Here is a 25,552-nt window from a genome sequence, read left to right as displayed (position 1 = left end):
GAAGGCATTTCAGCAAACAGATGACTGATTCAAAGAAAAGAAAACATATCTGTCATTAAGAGAGCCCTCTGATAGTGGATGTCATTTGTTAAGACCCAAGGGATATTCTCACCTTTCTATCCCATAATTTTTGTGGCATAGTCTGTGCTCAGCATTACCCTTTACTACATTACCCTTGGCCATGTTAATCTTCCGTTCCAATGCATTTTCTCAGTTCAGCTGCAGTTTTTTGCAGCTGTTGAATGTTCCATTGCCATTGTCTTCTATCTGACTGAAGCTTGTTCACCTGACAGTGCAAACGCTTAAGAATTGCACTGTATCTCTTATGTTGTACCTATTAAAAGAAGAGCACATGTCAATGGGCCTTGAGAAGGAAAAATAGTAAACAGCCATAAAGGATATTTTGACTACTCTAAAGAGGAAAGCACTTGACTAAAAATTACTCACTGTAAATAATAATGATAATAAAAATAAACAGTAATTATAAGTATTCAACACATTACATGCTAGATACTGTGATGTGAGCTTTTTACATGTAATTAAATTCTCATAACACCTTATGATGTAAATATTATTATCCCCACTTTTGTATAAACTGAAGATCAAAGAGTTTAAGTAATGCACTCAAGGTTTCACAGCTAGCCAGTGACGGTGTTTGGGATTTGAACACAAGGGAAGCATCTGTGATGGAGGGCCTTCTACTTATCAAAGCAGGTTCTGGTTAAGAGTAATGGTTTCATTTCCTGTATCTAGTGGTTCAATGAAACATAGACCCATTGATCTAAAAGATCCAGGAGATCATGTAGGCCATTTCCCTGCCATTAAGTAGATCAGTATTTATGCTGAGACAGACAAGGCTACAGCGGAGGGCAGTGAGGCCCAGTGGAAAGTGCATGGGTTAAGGCTGAATAATATTTCATTGTGTGTATACACCACAGTTTGTTTATCCATTCATCCATTGATGGACACTTGGGTTGTTCCTAGTTTTGGCTATTGTGACCAACACTGCTATGAATATGGATATAAATATATCTTTGAGACTCTGCTTTCAATTCTTTTAGGTATATACCCAGAAGCAGAATTGCTGGATCATACAGTAATTCTATTTTTAATTTTTTGCTGAACTGCCATGCCGTTTTCTACTCTGGCTGCACAAGTTTACATTCTCACCAGCATGTGGGAGGGTTCCAATTCTTCACACACTGAAAGTATTTGATATTACCCGTCTTTTTGATCATAATCATAGCCATCTTAGTGGGTGTGAAGTGGTACTTCCAGTGAGTGTGACAGTGGTATTGTAGTAAAACACCCACTTTAAAATGAACTGATTAGTGGGGCTGGGAAAGTTACTACTTCATTCTCATGTCTATTTAAGAGAGAGCTCTAGTCAGTCAGGAAGGTGATTCTAGGTCAATACAAAGAAGAATCAATTTGTCAAAACACCAATTCACCAAATTTGTCAAAATAACCAATTTGCCAAAATAAGTTTATAGCTTAAGATGGCTGTAGGGAGACAAGACTCTGGGTTTCTGGGGCCTTAAGACTCTGTCCCCGACCTGTCTCCCCTTCTCTCTGTAACTCAGCTTTCCTTTTCACTGGGACCCTTTTTACTGGGACCCTCAGTACAGTTTCCCCTCTCTCTTTCCCAGCTTCTCCCTTAACTTGGAGCTTCTTCACCTTTATTATGCCATGGCTCATTTTGATAGTATGTGAGGACTATGGACTTCTTCTTAGAATGTTTTTTAAATGCATAAAATAAAACATACAGGAATACAAAAGAAACCAATTATATGGAAACACAGTTCTGCAGAGCATCAGGGGAACTAGGACAGAAACACTGTAAGCATTCCAAAATACTGGTATAAAAACAAAGTGAAAACTTGTCAAGTAACACTTCACATAAATTGCTATAAACTTTAAACATCCTTTTAAGTTTTCAGTTTTGTTAATTCTTCAAAGTCAGATAGTTCATTCAAATTGGTGAACTAGGCCTCCTGATATATTGGCAAAACAGAAAATGACTTTAAAAGAATTATAAATTAAATTGGTAAACAGAAACATCATATTAGATAATGAAACTATATTCAAAAGAAGATTTTTAATATATCAAGTATATTCAAAGGGATATATATCAACTTATATGTATATATGTAATACATACCACTGCATATATTAATATGTAATAAATACATCCATTGATATAGCCAATAGCATACATTCATAAGGAGAATATAGTCACTGAATATGCTTATATACATGTTCATAGAATATACTAATAGAAATCAAAAAACTAGAACAAAATTTTGGTTACTCCATAAATCATATTAGCCTGCATCTAAAATTATTCTTCAGCAGTGAAGCTGTGAAACTAATACACCATGGATCACAGTAGAGACATGCAAAGTCCCCTTAGTGGGACTCTAGATCACCAGCCTCAGCTAGATATCACAGGAGGTATTAATATAAACTAAAGAAAGAATATATCATCAGAAGGGATTATGTGAAGAACGTAGCACAAAAATAGGCAAGTGAAGGAGGCATGTGTTGGTAGTTCCCATCCAGTGACTGTCTGATAAGAATAACGCTGTTACGGAGATTGGCTCCTTGAGTGTCCAGAGCCAGAGGTTAAGAACACTCCAACTCAAATGACTGACTTGATTTCCATGCTCAGTAACCAGCTTTATGATAATTTGGCTTCCAGTGTAGTTTCCTTACAGGGAGAAGAAGCACTGATGACTGATAGGTTTTCTGATTTCCTTGAGAGTTTTGTTTATTATTGTAAACTAATAAACTGGCATTTGAGTTTTATACATCAGGTTCTTGTGAACTCTACTAGCACTTCTCCATGTCTACACAACCCTGGGATATTTAAAAGGTTAATTTTCTAAGCCCACAAGGCTAAAAGGAGGTTTTGGCCAAGAAGTGACTTCGTAAAGATGAAGGTCACATTGTGAGCCTTCTTGAAGGCCAGCCAATTGTTCAGCCTCTATTGGTATAATTCTGCCTTTGGTATATGTCAATATTCAAACTTGAATACCATTACACAGCTAAGGATGTAGTGGTTCTGGAGAGAATACAGCTTTTTTTGCCTCTAAGAAATGGAGGGGTTACTATTCTTATTTAGTTATTGTTACACTCAAGGCAGAAATAAGAATAATAATGAAGCAGGGGTGGTGCTCAGAAAACACAGTGGCAAAAAGAGTGGCCTCTTCATTCCCTTCACTCTAGACATACTTCACTTCTAGAATCTGAGTCCAAGTACGTTCTCATCTTAAGACTTTTCCACTTATTTTTTCCTTTGCCTGGAAAGCTATTCCTCATATCTACATGACTAGCTCCTTCACTTCTTTACATTGTTTGTGTTTTGAAAGTTAAACCAACTCTGCATTCCTGAGATAAACTTTGCCTGGTCATGAGTTACTAACCTTTTTATACATACCAGCGGATGTCAATTTGAAAATATTTTGCATCTACGTTCATGAGGAACATTGGTCTGTAATTACTTTTCTGGTAATGTTCCTGTTCATTCTTTGTGTCAGGGTTATGCTGGCCTCCTAAAATAAGCTGGGAAGAGTTCCACCCTCCATTTTCTGAAAAAATTTGTATAGGCTGGGTATTATTTCTTCCTTAAATGTGTGATAGAATTTACCAGTGAAGCCATGTCAGTCTGAAGCTTTCCTTGTGGGGAGGGTTTTAATTATGAGTTCAATTTCATTGATTCCTACTTTACACCATTTATATAGCCTAATTTTAAATGGATCATAGGTCTAAACATAAAAGTAATTTCTTCCTGTGTTACTGATCGTATGTGTGCTTTTCAAGGAATTTGTCCATTTCATCTAAGTTGTTAAATTTATTGTTCTTTGTAATAGGCCTTTATCATCCTTTTAAGTCTATAGGACCTAAAATAGTGTCCCCACGATCCTCATTTTTTGATCAGTATTGTTATGGTTTATCAATTTTATTAGTCTTTTCAACTTTTGGCTTTGCTGATTTTCTCTGATTTTCCATTTTCTATTTCACTGATTTCTACTATTTATTATGTCATTTCTTCCTATTTGCTATGGGCTGAATTTATTCTTATTTTCTAGTCTCTTAAGATGGAAGCTTAGATAATTGCTTTTAAACCTTTTTCTCTTCTAATATGCACGCTTAAAGCTGTAAATTTTCCTCTAAATACTGCTCTAGCTATACCCTATGGTTTTTTATATGCTGTGTTTTCATTATCATTCAGTTTCAAATATTTTGTAATAATTCTCATGATTTCTTCTTTTTTTGTGATTTCTTCTTTGACTCATGGATTATTTATAATTGTGATACTCAATTTCAAAATGTTTATGTATTTTCTAGCTTTCTTATTGTTACTGATTTTTAACTAAATTCTGCTGTTATCAAAGAATATCAAATTCTTTGAAATTTATCATCCAGTGTACTGTCTATCTTGGTGAATGTTCCATGTGCATTTGAAAATAAAATATAATCAACAGTTATTAGGTGGAGTATTTTATATATGGTAATTAGGTTTAGTTGGTAGATAAGTTGTTCAAGTTTTCTATATGCTTGCTTACTGATTTTGTGTATTCTATCAACTACTCAAAAAAGTTGTTAAGCTCTCCAATATGATTGTAGATTTGTATCTTTTTCTTTTTAATTTTGTCAGTTTTTGCTTATGTATTTTGAAGCTTTATGATTAGGTAAATACACATTTAGTATTATTATTTGTTTCTGGTGAATTGACTGGCCCTCTTCAACTTTGATGGTAGTTCATATCTTAAAATCTACTTGATATTAATACAGCCATGACCAGCTTTCTTAAGACTGATGTCTTCATAGCTTATCTTTTTCTATCTTTCAACCTGTCTGTGTCTTTATATTCAAAGTGCATCTCTTGTGAAAAAGTTATGTTCGCAAATTGTTTTTTCAATCCAATCTGATCATTTTTACCTTTTAATTGGAATGTTTAGTCCATTTACATTTGATGTAACCACTGATATGTTTGGGTTTAAGTCTACCATTTCAATATTTGTGTTCCATTAGTCTATTTTGCCTTTTTTATTTATTTCTTTTCTGTCTACACTCAGAGTGGATCACAGACCTAAATATAGAATGCAAAACTATAGAACTCCTAGAAGATAACACAGGAGAAAGCCTAGATGACCCTGGGTTTGGTGATGTCTTTTTACATACAACACTGAAGGCACAATCCATGAAAGAAATGATTGATAAACTGGACCTCATAAAAATTAAACTTTCTGCTCTGTAAAAGACACTATCAAGAAAATAAGACAAGCCACAGACTGGGAGAAAATATTTGCAAAAGACACATCTGATAAAGAATTGTTATTCAAAATATACAGCAAACTCTTAAAATGTAACAATAAGAAAACAAATAACCAGATTAAAAAATAGGCCAGAAACCTGAACAGACACCACACCAGAGAAGATATACAAATGGCAAATAAGCATATGAAAACATGCTCCACATGAAATGTCATCAGGGAAATGAGAATTAAAACAATGAGATACCACTACACACCTATTAGAATGACCAAAATCTGCAACACTGATGACACCAAATGCTGGTGAGGATGCGGAGCAAGAGGAACTCTCTCTTTCATTGCTGGTGGGAATGCAAAATGGTCCAGCCACTTCGGAAGACAGCTTGGTGGTTTCTTACAAAACTAAACATACTCTACCACATGATCCAGCAATCACACCCTTTGGCATTTACCCAAAGGAGTTGAAAACTGATATCCACACAAAAATACAGATGTTTATAGCAGCTTTATTTGTAATTGCCAAAACTTGGAAGCAATCAAGATGTCCCTCAGTAGGTGAAAGAATAAACTGTTGTATATCCAGACAACAGAATATTATTTAGCACTAAAAAGATAAATAAATAAAACAAAAAATGAGCTATCAAGCCATGAAATGTTACAAGGAACCTTAAATGCATATTACTAAGTGGAAGAAGCCAATCTGAAAAGGCCACAAACTGTATGATTCTAACTATATGATATTCTGGAAAAGGTAAAACCATGGAGACAGTAAAAAGATCTGTGGCTGACAGAGGTTGGGGGAGGGAGGGATGAATACATAGAGCACAGAGGATTCTTTGGACAGTGAAATTCTTCTTATTTTTTAATTAGTTATCTATTTTATACATATTAGTGTATATATGTCAATCCCAATCTCCCAATTCATCCCACCACCACCACTCCCCTGAAACTCTTCTGTATGATATTATAATGGTGGATATACATATAATGGTGTCATTATACATCTGTCAAAATTCATAGAAGGTACCCCACCAAGAGTAAACCCTAATGTAAACTATGAACTCTGGGTGATAATGATGTGTCAACATAGGTTTATCAGTTGTAACAAATGTACCACCCTGGTGGGAGCTGTTGATAGCTTGGGAGGCTGCCAGGGGGCAGGGAGTATGAGGGAACACTCTGTACCTTCTGCTCAATTTTGCTGTGAACCTAAAACTGCTCTAAAACAATAAAGTCTATTAAAAAAATCAATAACCATCCCTGTTCTTGTATATTTAATGTGTCTTGTTTTCTGGCTGCTTTTAAGATGTTTTTCTTTGTATTTGGTTTTCAGTAGCTTGACTATAATTTCCTTAGATACAGTTTTCTCTGTATTTATCCTGCTTTGGGTTTGGTAAATTTCTTGAATCTATGAGTTATTCTTTTAGTCAAGTTTGGAGAATTGTTGGCCAGTATTTCTTAATATTTCTGTTCCCTTTTCTCTCTCTCTCCTCACCTCCTGAAACTCTAGTTACCCATATGTCACATTGCTTAACATGGTCTCAAAAGTCACTGAGGCTCTATGCATTTTCTTCAGTTTTTTTTCTTTTTCTCTGTATGCTTGCTTTGATGACGTCTACTGATCTGTCTTCAAGTTTAAGAAAGATCTTGCTCCTGTTGTGTCTAACCTGCTATCAATTACATCCAATAATTTTTTTCAACTTTTTCTTCAGTTCTAAGATTTCCATTTGGTTCTTTTATATGATTAATATTCTTTCTCTTTACCCATTACTGTGTATCCATCTTTCATGTAGAACAGGAGTCCCCAACCCCGGGGCCGTGGACCAGTACTGGTCTGCGGCCTGTTAGGAACCAGGCCGCACAGCAGGAGGTGGGCAGTAGGCGAGTGAGCAAAGCTTCATCTGCAGCTCCCCATCTCTCCTCATCACTCGCGTCACCACCTGAACCATTGCTCTACTCCCCCCATCCCTGTCCGTGGAAAAATTGTCTGCCACGAAACTGGCCCCTGGTGCCAAAAAGGTTGGGGACCGCTGCTGTAGAATATTTAACGTATTTAATCATAATTTTCCATCCCTGCCGAACAACTGCTGAGTCAACTGTGACTTGATTAATTATTCAACTGTTTTTCTTGATTAATTATTCTCTTAATTATTGGTAATACTTCTCTATTTGTTTACATGTGTAAGAATGCTTTTAATTAACTGAACAGTGTACATATATTATAAACTCTGGATTATGTTATTTTATTCTGAAAAGTTTTGAATTTTGTTCTAACAGTCAGTTAAGTTACAGGTGGATCATCTTGAACTTCTGAGACTTTATTTTATACTTTTGCTAGAGAGTGTCCATTTCAGTTTTGTTCTTAGATCTAGGCCTTGTCTTTAGTCTAGTTTTGTGTTAGTTCTTAGTTCTGAGTATGGTCTTTACTCCTAAAGTGTGGCAGTAGTAGCAGTGGGCAGATGCTAAAATCTCAGGTCAGTTCTTCAGCATTGTAGCTGTTTTCCCCACTGTGATCCTTGAAATTTTACCCCCGCCCCCAATGCAACTGCAGTTCAAGTTAAAGCCAAGGATTTGAAGGGAGATAATACAGAAGTTTGGGGCTCCAAATAAGGCCAAATTTAATATTTACTCAATCAACCTCATGATGAGGGGTAGGAATACCTAAAACAGTATAAAATGATTTCAAACGTAAGTTATTATTATTATTTGTGGTGATAATTATTAAAAGAACATATTAAATATTAGTAAGATCATGGAACTTATCTTACGACCCAGTAATTCTACTTCTTGATACAAAGGGTGTATGTACTATGTTCACTACAACACTACTTTTAATAGTGAAACGCTGGAAATAACTTAATGTCTATCAGTTGTGGCATGTTTATATAATTTAAGGTATAGTCATACTGTGAGATATTTTGCAGCAGTTCAAAAGAATAATGTAGGCCCATAGGTACTAATATGAAAAAAAACTATGATATAGGTTATTAAGTAAAGTAGTTGCAAAATTATATGTATGGTACTTTATGTAATCTTCCCCTATGCATAGATGTGTGTTCATGTGTGTGTGTACATGCACATGTGTATATATACATATATACATACATACTCATGCTTACCCAAGTGCACACACCAAACAGCAGTTGCCATTAGGAATAGGTGAGTGTGATAAGAGCGCAATGTAATGGGAGGCAGTGGTCAAAGGAACTTTAGCCTTCCCTCTAAAATTTTAATCTTTTCCAAGGAGAATATATTTCCACAGAAGTGAAAACCATTTTTTAAAAAGATTGGGAGTAGAGTCCAAAAGACATGGACTCATATTCTATTCTGTTCCTTATCACTAGCTATATAACCTTGTACAAGTTATTTAAATTTTCTGAAATTCTGTAAAATATGCTACTGTGAGAATTTAAATGGGATAGCCTACACAAAGTGCTTGAAAAATACCAGGCACTCAATAAACAGCAATAGATTTAATAATACTGAACATTTCTTCTTGTACCTTTTGTAAGACAGAATATTTTGTTACCATGTCATCTAGCTATCTGAATCATTCTTACCCTGCCTTTAGTTTACCTTTTTACCTTTGCTTCTTTGGGTTTTTCATGTAGGACCGGCTTTCTAGTTGTGTAATCATTTCTGTGGCTGACCTCAGTAAATGAATAGATTAGTTAATTGTGTAACCTGCATGTTCCATTGTGACAAGTGAAACGTATTTTGTTCCTGATCCCTAGTAGCTCCAAAAGCACTCTGAATTTTTCCCTGTCCCTTAAATTTGGAGCTCAAATTGAACAAAATTTAGGCAAGGGTAACCGTTAATAAATCTTAAAATGCTTTACACAATACCTGTTTATCACAAAATGTTACTTGCAGCACTCATCATTTGCTAAAAACTTCTTAACTGCTCTAGTTTCCCTTCCCTGAAAACTCTTGGATTTGGCAAATAACATGTTTTTAAAAATGATTCCTGCTTAATGCTTTGTGTTTGTTTGCTTTGTATTTTGCTTCCCCACTTTTCTTCATCAGTGACTCATAACTTATCTTTATTTTCTCTCTTTAGTTCCTTTCTTCTAAAATATATATAAGGACAGACAATAGACAGGGAAAAAAGGCATTTTGGGATAATTATTTGGAAATACTTCTTTCATTCAGACATGGCCTAAAATTACCAAAAACATTCATTTGACTAAAAAAAACCATGTAAAATTAAAAAACCATTTTCAGTTTTTCTTAATCAAAAAATGTAAAAAGCAACATTAATATCAAGATTAAACATGCAAAGCACAAAATATTGAAAGAATTAAACATTAGAACAGAAGAATGCTATAATCCAGGCAAAAGATGACCATGAACTGTACCAAGACCATGGCTAAAAACATCCAGAAGGAATAGAAAAAAAAAAAGACTCAAAAAAGAAATAAGTAATAAAAATCTTCTGGTACTTAAATTTATACTCTTAAAAAACTAGTTGTTTTGAGAAAGAAGTTACTTGTGTCAATGATAAATTCTCATCAAGCAATAAACGAAGTTGTTGGGAAAAAAATGCAGTGCTCTCAAGACAATGCTGTGGCTGTGGTATTTGTCCTTCAGTGTTATAGTTGATTACAGATAATCTCTAATTTCTTAGATTTTCATTTTTTCAACCATAACGTTGTGATAGAATTGAGGACTACTTTTCAATGCATTAGAGTTAATAAAACTAAAATTAAAAAGCCTAAAAGTATCTTTAGTAACCCTATTATGAAAGCTTAAAAGAGTTTATTAAATTTCACGATAAGAAATATACTGATGAAAACATTAAAAACTGGTCTCAAGCTCAATGACATTCCATCTAAATCTATCATTAGTAGACATTTACATCACCCTTTACCACTAAAAATACCTATGTACACTTCTGCTTCTGTCAAAATAAAGTAGATGCATTTCATATACCTATTCCTCATGCTAAGTACAACTAAAATCCCTGGACACTGTATGTAATATTAGCATAAGAAGCTTCTGAAAGGTGGAGAGAAGGCAGACTGGCTGGAGACCTTAGGATCCTAGGAACGACTTGGTAATGAGTTCCCTGGGTTTTCATTTTGCCTCATATATCCCAGACTGGATATGGGGAAGACAGCAAGCTGGAAATGCCAATAGGTGCAGACAAAAACAAAACAAAACAAAACAAAAAACTCCAAGAAAAGCCTGTTTTCTAGCCAAAGGACCAGGAAAAAGGCAGACTATGCAAGACTGAAAACTTTTAGGTAGTACCTACTCAAGTCAAACACCACAGAAAAAACTACGGCCCCACCACCACCCACACTAGCAAAGCCTACACTTTCACCTTTGCTGGGCTATTACAAGGTGCCCTGGTCCTCCTGCTGGGGCGGTGTCAGAGAAGGCTGACTGGGGAGCCAGGACTTTTCATTCCCTCTGGAAAGTAACAAACCACATCCTCCGGTGTGAGTGGAGCCCAGCTGGGAAGGCTGGACTTCTACTCCCACCTAGTGGTAACAAGGCATTCTTCCCCCTCCTCACTGGGAGAATGTCAGAGGAGGCCTAGTGGAGAGTCAGGGCTTTTACCACCGCTCAGTAGTAGCAAGGCCACATCTACACGGGAGCAGTAAAGAGGTGCTCCTGCCCTTTCCCAGCCACGGGCTTATCAACAGAAGCCTAGTGGGCAGCCAGAACTCCCACTTTTGACTAGCAGTAACAAGAAGCCCTTCTTCCCTCCGTGAGTGTCCATGGAGACTCTGAACTTCCAGTACTACCTGGAAGCAACAATGACCCAGAGTCTTAAAACATAGTACCCAACATGTCCAGATCTCAATAGAAAATCTCTCCTCAAAGCAAGAACCAGGAAGACCTCAAAGTGAGTAAGAAATAACAATCAACATGTGCCAACACCAAGAAAATGCAGAAGTTAGCATCATCTGACAAGCATTTTAAAGCCGATCATCATAAAAATGCTTCAATGAGTAATTATGAATTGCCTGAAACAAATGAATTTATAAAAAGTCTCAGCAAAGGAAAAAAGGATACAAAGAACCAAATGGAAAAAACACAGTAACTGAAATAAAAAATTTCATGGGATGGTTCAATAGCAGAATGGAGGGGATAAAGGAAAGAATCAGTGAATGGAAGATAGAACTCTAAGGATTACTCAATCTGAAAAACTGAGAGACAAAAGACTGAAAAAAAGAAATGAAGAGAGCCTCAGGGACCTGTAGGGCTATATCACAAAAAGACCTATGATTTGTGTCATCAGAGTCCTGGAAGGTTAGGAGAAAAGAGGGCAGAACTGCAAAAGTATTCAAATAAATCAGAGCTGAAAACTTCTCAAATTTGGCAAAAGACATAAGCCTACAGAATCAAGAAGCTGAGAATTTTCCAGATAGTATAAATCCAAAGAAATTAGTTCCAAAACATGTAACAGTAAAACTTCTGAAAACTAAAGACAGGAAAGCTTGAAAGCAGCAAGAAACAAATACCTTATCTGTAGAGAGAAAAACAATTCAAATGACAGTGGATTATCTGTTAGAAATCATAGAGACGAGATAGAAGTGGCACAGCATTTTTCAACTGAAAAGAACTGTCAACCCAGAATTCTATATCCACCAAAATATCTTTCAGAGATGAAAGGGAAATGAAGACATTCTCAGAGGAGAAAAAAGAAAAAACCCAGAGACTGCCACCAGCCAACTTCTCTTAAAAGAATGAATTTAGAAGTTTTCTAAAGAGAAAGGAAATGATAAAAGAGGAAATCTTAGAACATCAGGAAGGAAGAAAGAATATGGTGGAGTAAAAATATGGGTAAATACAATAGACACATGGAGAGGGCACAGCTAAAGGGTATGGGGTTTCTTTTGAGGTGATGAAAATTTCTAAAATTGACTATGGTAATGGTTACAAATTATCTGTATTCATACTAAAACCCATTGAATTATGCAGTTTAAATGGGTGAATTGTATGGTATGTGAATTATATCTCAATAAAGCTGTTTTCAAAATCAGCATAGTGGTAGCCTGAGGAAAAGGGACAAGAGAACTTTCTGGGCATGATGCAAAAGTTTTATATCTTGATCTAGGTCATGGTAACCCAGGTGTATGTATAAATTGCCAAAATTAATCAAGCTAAACCCTTATAAATAGTGTACCTACTCTTATGACAATTATACCTTAATAAAAATTACTAAGAATCTCAAATTTCTCTCCAAAATGCTTTGACCAATTTATACTCATACCAATAGTATTTTAGAATTCAGGTGGTCCACATCTTACAAATTGTAATATTGATAACTGACAGGCTAAATATGGGGCCTTATTGTGGTTTGAATTATCAACCCCTTATTGTTAGCGAGGTTGTTCATCATTTCCATTGGGTTTTTCTTTTTGATATTCATGTTTTGAAAGGTAAGACTTTTCATACCATTTTACCAATGTTGTATTTGAAACTTGTTTGAAATTTTCTTATCTCTTAGTCACTTATGTATGTTACAAATACCCTCTCTCAAAATGACTCTTGTCTTCTTTATTGTTATGCTGCACCTCAATAATCTAGAAATTTATGATATAGTCAAAAGTAACATTTAATCATGTAGTTTGCATATATGTCTGTGTGTCTTTTAAAATAAATACTTCTGTAACACAAATGGTTAAGTTTGTCTCCTATATTGTCTTCAATCCTTGTGGAAGCATGAGCATGCATGTGTTAAGAGGTAGGAATCTAATTTTATTTCAAAATTGTCTTTATTTTTTCATATGGCTAACTTATTTTTGTTTGTACCATTTATGATGGATTATTTCTGGATTCTTTTTTTCTGTTTCATTAATCATTTTTTCTATTTCTATGCCACTTATATACTGTCTTACTATTATAGTTTTATAATAAATCTTGATATCTAGAAGGGTAAAAAAAATACCCATTTATTTAGATTGCTAGTAAAATATAAGATAAAATCATGGTGTTTCTTGAAGAGAATGTTTTGTAAAGGTGAGGGTTTTTGTCTTCAAATTCCTCAGGTTTTTTTTATTGTGTCAAATTAGACACAAACAAGTTGAAAATATACATCTTTTTATTTTCCAAAGTAATTTTTAAGGGTGAAAATTATTTTTTTGCCCTTAACAACGTACACTTTTCCATTTTTGTTCTGCCCTCATGTAAACAATAATGACTATAGAGGTCTGCCAGTGGCACCTCAAATTTAGTTTCACTTTTAATTTTACATATCAGTTTGTTGTTTTTAATTGGACAGTTGAAAATTACAAATAGGAAGTCAGAGGAGTTTAGAATACCAATACTTCCATTGTCTTTACTTTACTTTGAAGAGTCTTTAATTTCTGTCTAGGAGTGGTCATATTTTTGACTGGATAGCTTCTACTTTCTTTTTTTTTATGTTTATAGCAACTTTATTCATAATGGCCTAAACCTGGAAGCAAGAAAGATGTCCTCTAGCAGGTGAATGGATAAACAGTGGTACATCTAGAGAATGGAATTATCACTCAGCTCACTATCAAGACATGAAAACACATGGAAGGATTTTTTTTTTTTTTTGTGGTACGCGGGCCTCTCACTGCTGTGGCCTCTCCCGTTGCGGAGCACAGGCTCTGGACGCGCAGGCTCAGCGGCCATGGCTCACAGGCCCAGCCGCTCCGCAGCATGTGGGATCTTCCCGGACCGGGGCACGAACCCATGTCCCCTGAATCGGCAGGTGGACTCTCAACCACTGCACCACCAGGGAAGCCCCCCACATGGAAGGATTTTAAATGCATATTGTTAGGTGAAAGAAGCCAATCTGAAAAGGCCACATACAGTATTAGCCTCTGCTTTCTAGCCATTAACTGGGTACAAAATTGGTGGAATATGACCTGGAAGAATTCCAGGTCAGATTTAAATAACAGTGAGTACTTGCTTTCTTTGAATGTACTAATATATTTGAATATTTTTGAATGAGGGAGTCTCTATACTTATCTATTAATGGTTTAGACTTATCAACTGCTTTTTGTAGTTCTTTTTTGTTCTCTAGCTATTTTGGGAATTGAGAGTAAACTATGGAAATTATGACTATAGTAAAAGTTTAAAAAATGATCCCATAAAACATTGAAATCCAGATAATTAAGACTTACCTCTATTTCTTTTCTTAATTTTTCATGTGTCTTTTTTTCTTCCTCAAGAAAACAAGTTTTTTCAATGATGGATTCTTTTACAGTTATAATTTTATCCTTTAGGTTTATAATGTCTTCCTGTATGTTTATAGAATTTAAAATATACACATCAAACAATGAATGGTCAATATAAATCCAAGATTTTCAGTGTTTCTATAATTTAAGAAAACTAGCCATCACATTTAATTTTGATAAATAGGATTAGAATATTACTTCTATAGGTACGAGGAACAAAGAATGGTTGTTCAAACAAGCAAACCTTAGATTTGAAAATATAGAAGTAAAAACCAAATGAAAATAAGACATAAGGGAAAGTGGTAGTCACAGGAGCAATTGCCCAGCTACAATATAAAGGATATTTTTAAATTCTTTAGCAAAAAATAATAGCTATTTTAAGTTTTTATCTCCCAACATCTTCAAAGACTATTAAGAAAAAGATGCTTAGGGTACAATTATTAATTCATATTGTTTGTATAATAGCATTAAGCACACTAAATTGATTTTAATTGGTCTGTATCCATTAGCCTGGAAGCTAGAGTTTCAACATCTTTGTGAGTCACACCTTCTGTAACAAATGGATTAATTGTTCACTGTGATTTTGTTTGACTATATATTTTTATTAATCCATAAGGGATTTGGGGATGTTTCCTTCATGCATTTGCACATATGGCATAGTTGTTACATAACTCATGCACTTATACAAGTTTTCAAATTTGTGAATCGAGTTAGAGCACCCATGGGTATTTTATTAAGTTAATGATAAGTTTATCACTTAGTAAGTGTACTTGCAATAAAAGGAATAATAGAAAACATTTTAATAAGTGATATTTCAAACCTGTACTTGTTTCATCAGGTTTCCTTCTGGATTTTGGAGATCCTGCATAAGTTCCTCTTTCATTGTCTTTAGTTTTTTAACAAGGTCTCGTTTCTCATTGAGTTCAGTCATGAATGACCATTTGCTCTCTACCTCTCTCAAACTATCTTTATGTGCTTTTATTTTTGCATAGTATTCATTATATCTTATCATTTGTTCCTCAAAATCTTCTTGTGCTGCCTCTATGTCAAATTTAAGCTTCACATTTTCTGTATGTAAGGATTTGATTTGATTTTCCAGGTTTCCACACTGAAGTTTGGTAGTCTGTATGGCAGCATCTTGCTGATAAATTTGCCTTTCCGTTTCTTTAGTTTCTGCAGAGACAGATGCTATTTGTGTTTTAAGCTCATGAAGTTCATTCTGTAAGATATTTCAACATTATTATTATTAGTTCATGATATTCAACATGAAAGAAAAGTCATTGTTTTGATCCATAGTGTGTGTAGAAAAATCACTTAACATAAAAAATATATATTTATCAGATACAGAAAAATTGATGCATAACCAGAGACATGTAATAAAGTAACAAAATTATTTTATAATCAGAGGGAGCCCAGAGTTATATATTTCTTATTTTTTAATGTTCATCTAATTCTAAATATTAAAATTTTATCCTTTGTCTTAACATTTTATATGTAAAAGATACAATCATTTTACTAATATATTTGTGGGCAATCAGAAGTACAAACTAAAGAAAAACTATATGATAAAAATGATAAAACCCTGAATTGAAAACACAAAAGATCAAGGTTCTAGTGTCCTTACTACTATTTACTAGTTGGGGTGATCATACATAGCAGACTTAATTACCCTATTCAAACCTCACTGTCTTCACTTGTAAGATGAGTTTAAAGGTATATTTAGCTTTGCCTCTCTGAGGCATTTGGCATTTCTAACCAGCACCTCCTTTTTAAAACCTCCCAGCACTCTTCTCTTCTTCACCTCAGATATCTCTGAGCATTGCTTTTCAATCTCGATGGTTCCTTCAAATACAGGTTTTCCTCAGGATGCAGCCATCATAATTTCCTCCTCTCATTCTGTATATACTCCTTGGGTAATCTTATCCATACTTAGATCTTGAGATACATATATGCTAATGATTCACAGAATGTAAGTGGCTGTTAAGTCCTACACCCAGCTGCCACTGGCCATCTCAAATTCATCGTGTCCAAAAATCAGACTAATCCTCCCCTCCCCGATCCCATCCTGCTCTCCCTTGTATCAGTCACTTATTGTCAGAATCACAAAACCTCCGTGACATATAACTAGTGTTTATTGCTCATGTGATAAGAAGCAACTGGGCTTGGCTAGGTGGTTCTGTTGACTTTGGTTGGATTTCCTCAAATGTCTGGAGGTTGGCTGGCTGTAAGATGATTTAGGTTGGCTTCAGCTGGGCCAACCGGGGTGTCTTGGCTTTGCTTCACATGTGTCTTATCCTCCAGTGGGCCAGGACAGGCATGTCCTTCTCATGATGATAGCAGATGCAGAAGAATGGAAGCCCAATTATGGAACAACTTTTTCAAACTTCTGTTTGAATAACATCCCAGCTGGTCACATGATCAAATCTCAGTGGAGGGGTAGAAAGTATGTCCACCCATTATGGGAGGGCATTACAATGATAAATGGCAAAGGGTGTATACACGAGGATGAAGATTTGGGACTAAAAATGCAAATTACCACACCCCTATGTTCCCAAACTTAGTTAATGGTATTCCTTTGGGAGCCATATTTAATTCCTCCCTTCTCTTTTTTTTTTTTTTTTTGTGGTACGCGGGCCTCTCACTGTTGTGTTCTCTCCCGTTGCGGAGCACAGGCTCCGGACGCACAGGCTCAGTGGCCATGGCTCACGTGCCCAGCCGCTCCGCGGCATGTGGGATCCTCCCGGACTGGGGCACGAACTCGTGTCCCCTGCATCAGCAGGCGGACTCTCACCACTGCGCCACCAGGGAAGCCCCTCTCTTCTCTTTATATTTAACTATTCATCAAATTCTGTAGATCCTCCCACCAATACAACTGTAGGCCTTTATCCTTTTTCTTCTATCCAGTATGGTCATCCTCTTTAAATGAATCTATAATTTGGGGAGGGAAGCACTTCAATAGAAAGGCAGACCCAGCCTATCCTTTTCTTGGCAGAGACAAGAGAGGGAAGTACACTGAAAAATACAGCGTGCTGATGAACTTCAACCTTTATCTCCAGCTCTAATATTTAAAATGCCCACTTGACAGTTCTATTTGGATATGTAATAGATGTCTCAACTACACAGGTTCAGGAAAGAACTTTTAATTTGCACACCCAACATGTTCCTCTTCCAGCTTTCCTGATTTCAATAAACGGTACCACTTTCCACCTGGACACTTAAAAACCTACTAGTCATTCTTGATTCTTCCCTTTACCTTAACCCCCACAACCTATTTACCAACAAATCTTGATGGTTGGGCCTCCAAAATATATAAAATCCCAGCTCACTTCTGACCAGTCTTTGTAGCATAGTCCAGCTTCCAGCTGGTCTCCTGTTTCCATGCTTCCTCCTCTCCCCCAACTAGACTCCATTTTTCAGGCAGAAGAATCCTTTAAAAACATAAATCATATCATGCTACTTCTCTGCTCAAGATCCTCCGGTGGTTTTCCATTGCACTAATAATAAAATTCAAATTCTGTACTATGGCTTTTAAGGCCATACATGCTCTAATCCCTATCCACTTTGCCATCCCTCTCGTGTACTACTCTCCCCACTTCCAGCTTCCTTTTGTTTACGAAATACACCTAGTTCCTTCTCTCCTAAGGGCATCTGTAATTAATTGTTCCCTGCACCTTAGAATTCTCTATCCCTAGCTATTACCTGCTGGGGTCTTTGTCTTTCACAATTCAGCTTTATTACTACTCCTCAGAACAGTCTTCCCTGAATCAAAATATAAATTAACTATCCACCTTCCTCCCCCATTATTCTCTACACATCAACCTATTGTATTTCCTTTGTAACACCTCAATTAATGGAATTACTTTATATCTTTATTGCTTGCCTGCCCTAACTAGAAAGTAAACTCCATGGGTGCAGTAAACTTGTCTAACTTCTTTACCACCATCTTCCCTGTAGTTAAAATAGCACCTGGCACAAAGTAGGTGCTCTATAAATATTTAATAAATGAGTGAATGAGTGATGTACATGGAATGGTTAGGAAAGGGACACATGACCTGTCAACTAGATCAGGCTGTTGACCCTATTGATCAATATGGGGAGATGGCATTTACACTAATTTGGTCATCATCTCTTCTCTTTCTTAGACTAACATAACTAATAGACTGTTGACTTTTCTCCCTGGCTTTATTCAATTCCTCCTCCAATCCACTTCTACTCTTTCACTAGAATTTTATGTCTTCTTGTTGTTGTTGCGTCTCCTCCTCCTGCTTCTCTTCCTCTTCCTCCTCCTCCCTCTCCTTCCTTCTTTCCTTCCTCTTTCTCATCTCCCTCCCCACTTCTCCTTCCCTTCTTTGTTAATAGATTTATTGAAATATAATTGATATAAATAAACTGCACATATTTAAACTTTACAATTTAATAAGTTTTGACTTAATTTTATGATCATGAGACTGTCACAATTAAGACAGTGAACTTATCCATTACCCACATGTCCAAATATCAGACATGTCCAAAAAAGTTTCCTCCTGATCCCTTGTGATCTATCCTTCCCTCCTCAGCTGTTTCCAGGCAAACATTCATCTGCTGTCACCAAAAATTAGTTTGCGTTTTCAAGAATTTTATATGAAAAGAATCATACAATATATACAATTTTAGTCTCACTCCTTTCACTCAGCCTAATTAGAGACTCATCCATGTTGTTAGATATATCAGTAGCTCTTTCTTTTTATTGCTGAGCAATATTTCTTGTACGAATATACCACACTTTGTTTACTCATTCATCTGGTAGACATCTGTGTTGTTCCTGGTTTTCCAGTGGGCATACACTTTTATTTCTCTTGGGTAAATGAATAGCTAGAAATTGAATGTATGGGTTATATGGTAGACATATTTTAAACTTTTAACAAACTGTAAACTATTTTCTCAAATGGTACATCACTTACATTCCAAAATAATTGGGTCTGAGAATTCCAGTTCTTTTATATCTGCACCAGCACTTGGTATGGTCAGTCGTTTTAAATTTACCCATTCTAGTGGGTATAGAATGAAATCTCATTATGATTTCAATTTGCATTTCTTTAATAATTGATGATACTGAGTATCTTTTCATGTGCTTGTCTTTTGCAATATCTTTTTGCATGAAATGACCATTGAAATCTTTTGCCCATTTTTAAACTGGGTTGTTTGCCTTCCTGAATTGTAAGAGTTCTTTATATAGTATAAATAAATTCAAGTACATTGTCAGGTATGTTTTCAAGTATTTTCTCCCAGTCTATGACAACCCAAATGCCCATAGGGCCCCAGCAGGTATACCTCACGTTCATTTTCATAACAGTGCCTTTTGAACAGAAATAAAAACGTTTTTTAGTGAAGTCCAATTTTTAAAATTTTGTGTACTATTTAAGAAACCTTTGCCAAACCCAGCATCACTAAGTTTTTCTCCTATATTTTCTTCTAGATACTTTGTACTTTCAATTCTTGTATTTAGGCCTATGATCCATTTTTAGTTAATTTTCATATACAGTATGAGGTGGAAATTGAAGTTCACTTTTAGCATGTAGCTGTCCTCCACCACTTGTTGAAAGATTATCATTTCTCTAATGAAGTGCCTTGGCACCCATTTTAATCAGCTCGGGCTTCTATAAAAAAAAAAAAAAAAAAACGGAAAAACACCATAGACTGGGTGGCATAAACAACCGACTTGATTTCTTACAACTCTGGAGGCTAGAAAGTCCAAGATCGAGGTGCAGCAGATTTGGTTACTGGTTTGCAGACAAACACCTTTTTGCTGTGTCCTCATATGGCAGAGAGAGAGGGAGGGAGAGGGAGGGGGAGGGGGAGGGGGGAGAGGGAGAGAGAAAAGCTCTGGGGTCTCTTTTTCTTCCTATAATCCCATCATAGGGCCCCCACCCTCACAACCTCATCTAAACCTATGTACCTCCTAAAAGCCTCACCTCCAAATACCATCACATTGGAAGGAACACAAACATTCTGTCCATGAGAGCACCTCTGAAATCAATTGTTATGTGTGGGGCTATTTCTGGATACTACTCTGTTCTGTTCCATGGATCTATATGTCTGTCTCTATGCCATGTTACACTGTCCTGATTACTGTACTCTATAATAAATCTCAAAGTCAGGTAATATTATGGGAGTTCCCTGGTGGCCTAGTGGTTAGGATTCTGGACTCTCACTACCAAGGGCCCAGGTTCAATCCCTGGTTGGGGAACTGAGATCCTGCAAGCTGCGTGGCACGGCCAAAAAAAAAAAAAAAAAACACAAAGTAATAGTAGTACTTCCAACATTGTTCTTCACAGTTGTTTTGGCTACTATAGGTTCTTTGCGTTTCCATAGGACTTTTAGAATCAGCCTGTCAATTTCCCTAAAAAGTGCCTGCTGGGATTTTGATTGGAGCTGCTTTTAAACAGTAGATAAAAGAGAAAGAACTCACATGTTAACAATACTGAGTCTTATGATTCATGAAAATGGTATATCTCTCTATTTTGGTCCTTAATTTCTCTCAGCAGTGTTTCACAGTTTTCAGTATACAGGTCTTACATATTGTCTTAGTTTGCTGGCGCTGCCATAACAAAATACCATAGACTTAGTGGCTAAGACAACAGAAATTTATTTCTCATAGTTCTGTAGGCTGGAAAGGGTGTCAGCATAGTCAGGTTCTGGTGAGAACTCTTCCTGGCTTGTAGAGGTCCACCTTCTCACTGTGTCCTCACATGGCAGAAAGAAAGCTCTCTGGAGTCTCTTTTTATAAGGGCACTAAATCCTACCACCAGGACCCCATTCTCATGACCTCATCTAAGCTTAATTACCTCCCAAAGACCTCACCTCCAAATACAATCACATTGGTGATTAAGGCTTCAACATATGAATTTTGGGGAGATACAAACATTCAGTCTAAAACACAAAAACTTTCATCAAATTTACCCCTAAGTATTTCATAGTTTTGATGTCACTGTAAATGATAATGCTTTAAAAATTTTAAGTTCTGATAGTTTCTTTCAATATATGTAAATACAACTGATTTTTATAATTAATCTTATCTTGCAACCTTTCTAAACTCCCTTATTAGTCCTAATAGCTTTTTAAAATAACAGCTTCCTTAGGATTTTCCAGAAATAATCATGCTATCTGTGAATAAAAACAGTTTTACTCCCTCCTTTCCAATCTGGATGCCTTTTCTTTCTTTTTCTTGCAAGGAGTGGCTTGAATTCTCAGTACCGTAGAATGAATAGAAGTGATGAGAAGACACATGCTTGCCTTATCCCTGATCTTAGGCGAGAAATATTCAGTCTCTCCCTGTTAGGTATGCTGTTGGCTGTAGGATTTATGTAGATGCCCTATTTTAGTTGGCTGGAGCTCTCTTCTATTCCTAATTTGCTGGAAGTTTTTATCTTAAATTGATGTTGGATTATAACAAGTATCTTTCATGCTTCTAGAATTCTCTTTCTAAAACGTAAATTTACTCATTCACTCTTTTGCTTGAAGTCCATCAAAACCCTCCCATCATCTCTAGAATAAAGTTCAAGTTTTTTATCATGCTATACATCTCTTGTTGCTTCTCAAAATAGTCTATGTTATTCCACTATCAAACTACTTATAGTTCTGAGTGTACCAATTTTATTTCAGGACTCTGTGAATTTTTTTCAGGTTCTTTTTGTCTGGAATATCATCCTCCTCACCCCCTAACCCTCAAACCTATCCCAGACACCTAATCATTCAAGTGAACTCCAGATATTTTTAAAAACTCAACCGATCACTCCTCTTTCAGTGTTAAATCTGTGTTTGCGCTTCTACTGTTGACACCACTTCCCTGCATGTAATTATTTGTTTACTTATTTGTCTCCCTCTTTAATAGACGGTGAGTAGTGTAAAAGTGAGGACTATATTTAGCAAAATGCTTAATAGAAATTAGGCCCTCAACATAAGTGAAATAACATCTGTAAAACTCTTTGAAGATTGACAATTTTTATAGAAAATTTCTTTATAGAAATCTAAGACATTATTATCTTTGTATTATATCCTATTGTCAACATGTATTCTTTTCTGAAAGTGACTAATGCAATGCAAATACTTACAAGAAATCTCTATTACCAAAAAGGTATAATTATTATCATCATATCTCTGTTGATGCACTAATACCTAAAGCCATTATCAAAATCTGGTCCCATACTGCCTACCAGGGCCCCAGCAAGGATATCTTACATAATGTTTACAAGTATTATTTCATTTAATTGTCATGAAAACTTTACAGGCAGGTCTTATTATTATCTCCATTTTACAAATGAGAAAACAGAAGCATGGAGAGATTAAACCATGGAACCAGAAGTAGCAAATCTCTTCTTTTAAACTAGGCAGTTCAGCTCTAGAGCAGCAGTCCCCAACCTTTTTGGCACCAGGGACAGGTTTCATGGAAGACAGTTTTTCCTCGGCCTAGGGTGGGGGACTGGGGGGGAGATGGTTTCGGGATGATTCAAGCGCATCACATTTATTGTGCACTTTATTTCTATTATTATTACATTGTGATATATAATGAAATAATTATACAACTCACCATAATGCAGAATCAGTGGGAGCCCTGAGCTTGTTTTCACTTGTCACTCACTGATAGGGTTTTGATATGAGTCTGCAAGCAATTGATTTATTATGGTCTCTGTGCAGTCAAACCTCTCTGCTAACGATAATCTGTATTTACAGATGCTCCCCAGTGCCTCAGCTCCACCTCAGATCATCAGGCATTAGATTCTCATGAGGAGCGCACAACCTAGATCCCTCGCATGCGCAGTTCACAGTAGGGTTCACACTCCTATGGGAATCTAATGCCACCACTCATCTGACAGGAGGCAGAGAGGTAATGTGAGCAATGGGGAGCGGCTGTAAATACAGATGAAGCTCTGCTCGTTCGTCTGCTGCTCACCTCCTGCTGTGTGGCCCAGTTCCTAACAAGCCACAGATCGGTACCTGTCCGTGGCCCAGGGGCTGGGGACCCCTGCTCTAGAGCATATTCTTTTCATTTCTATGTTATATTTAATAAAAAAAAACCTTTAAAAATTAAATACACTGTTTTAATTTTTGCTCCTTTAGCTATATTAACAGAGAACAGTTATGTCTAATTATGCTGAATACAAAAACAAGTATGGCTTCCAGATGCCTGTGGTGGAATTATGAACATATTTTGAAATTTAAGGAACACAGAAATGTTCCTTACCTACCTGAAATGTTCACTGGCAACTTGTAATTCATGAGCCATAGCTTTAAGAACACAGGCTTAAAAACTTAACCTTCTTTCAATTCAGAATTTTAGGAAAAACTATCAAATAGAGTGAAATTAAAATAATTCTATGTGACATATTTTTTATGCTTATTTATAGTCACAGTGACATTGTTGAATGTTTGCACACTGGATGTGTAAAATGTTCCATGAAACTGGAATACTCATGTAGACTTTACTTAGGGATACCAGAATAATTTAGAAGGTGTAAATATGAAAAACAGACATTTTAAGTTGCCTCCTCAGAGTTATTAAGTTATGCTTAATAACTTTCCTGTTACAAATTTAATATAGCTTTGAAGAACATAAAGACTCATTTAAAAGACTGTGTGAAATAGGTTACCTGCAAATTGAACAGAACTTTTTTGTTTTTTTCTATTTCTGATGCTTGTGATTGTTGTTGCTGTGCAACTTGCTCGACAGCATCAGTTAATGAAGATATGTCTTGTTTAGCCAGAGCTAGACAAAATAAAGTACATAATAAAAATCTAAATGCAAACATTCTAAGAAACATATCTCTTCACTCAAAGTCATGAAAATTGTTATGTTTTCTCAAAAATAAACTAAATTTAGGGTTGGTACTCTTCCTTTTTGACTATAAACAAAACCAAAATCAAAGGCCATAAAAACAGGCAATTCAAAGTCACCTACTACAATATTATACCTGTTACTTTATGGAACAGTATAAATATTTTGATTGTCCTAAAAATTTTTATCTAGACCATTTGCACATATACTACAATTATAGTAGTACCATAACCATTTCTCAATTGCAGTTGATGAATTTTCATTATAGGCCTGCATTTTCAGGTTGTTATACTTTTTCTAAACATTCTATAAGTTTCCTCCCGGTAAACTTCAACAGCTTCCCTCTATTCTAATTTGCTACTAATTTTAACACAATTATCCTAGCATACTACTTTTTTGTTACCACTCATCTTTTAGTTATATATTTCTGAAGATAGCTTCATTACCTTCTTCAGGAACTCCTTGACTCTTCCTTTCTTCATTGCCTGACATTCTTGTGTCTCTTTTCCCCTTTCTAGTTCACCTTCTTTACTCCTACAAAATAATCAGTGTAGATAATCTTTCACTTTTCTTTTTTTTTTCCGTCATGTATGAGTGATCCTGAAAGTAAATTAACTGTCAAATATCTCACAAGGATGACAATGACATTTGTCAACAGCTGCAAGAATTAAAATACAATGACTGAGTGAGAGATTTGGGGAAAAAGTAGAACTGTCCTTCCATCTTGGTTGTCCTGCTTTTCAGCTGTTATGACCCTGGGAAGTTTCTTAATTTCTTTGCTCATCAGTGTCCTCATCTGTAAAACCTCATAGGGTTGTTGTAATAATTAATGTATGTAACATGCTTAGCACAGTAAATGACATAGAGTGAGTAACTAATTATTCTGGATTAGTAGCTAGTACCTCTAGAACTATTATGAAATGGATTCTAAAACTATAACCAGAATCTGTGAAAAACAGTGCCAAGCTGAATTAGCAACTTCTGTCATGGGTATAGGATGCAGGGAATATGGCACTCCTGTGTAAGGCCAGGGTAAGCCTTACACAAGTTTAAAATCACCATTCAATCTCTTCTATACGTAGGAGAAACAGATGAGATGAAGGGGTAGATTTTTTTCTCCCCTGAAAGATGGAGAGAAAGAGTTCTTTCCTGTACCAGTGCAACAAATGAATGCTGAGTTGGCAGAGTTAAAGGCACTACCAGTCTTTGGAAAAAGCGTATCTGATTGTGCCCGTCCATTCCTATACAAAAGAAATCATACAATTTTGCATGATTAATAAAAGGAATGTAGTGTTCCTGCT

General features: G+C 35.9%; 1 protein-coding gene across 3 annotated transcripts; it reads right to left on the bottom strand.

Annotated features, from left to right (window-relative positions):
• On the bottom strand, positions 1-24,765 carry CCDC122 (coiled-coil domain containing 122; the record flags this gene model as incomplete). Of its 3 annotated transcripts, none has more annotated exons than XM_082859349.1 (5): positions 1-334; positions 14,387-14,503; positions 15,261-15,659; positions 24,067-24,182; positions 24,689-24,743. In XM_082859349.1, 5 exons carry the CDS (start codon positions 24,741-24,743, stop codon positions 185-187), a joined length of 837 nt encoding a protein of 278 aa, XP_082715475.1. In that variant the 3' UTR covers positions 1-184. The 3 variants fall into 3 exon arrangements, with proteins under 3 accessions (XP_082715475.1, XP_082715476.1, XP_082715477.1); XM_082859350.1 differs by having other exon boundaries at positions 24,698-24,743; XM_082859351.1 differs by lacking the exon at positions 24,067-24,182 and having other exon boundaries at positions 24,698-24,765.
• Between the last annotated feature and the right edge of the window lie 787 nt (positions 24,766-25,552).

Source organism: Leucopleurus acutus (assembly GCF_964270905.1).
Source record: "Leucopleurus acutus genome assembly, chromosome: 18".
NCBI lineage: Eukaryota > Metazoa > Chordata > Mammalia > Artiodactyla > Delphinidae > Leucopleurus > Leucopleurus acutus.
The sequence above is the reverse complement of the archived record's forward strand: the minus strand, read 5'-3'. Positions and strand labels throughout refer to the sequence as shown.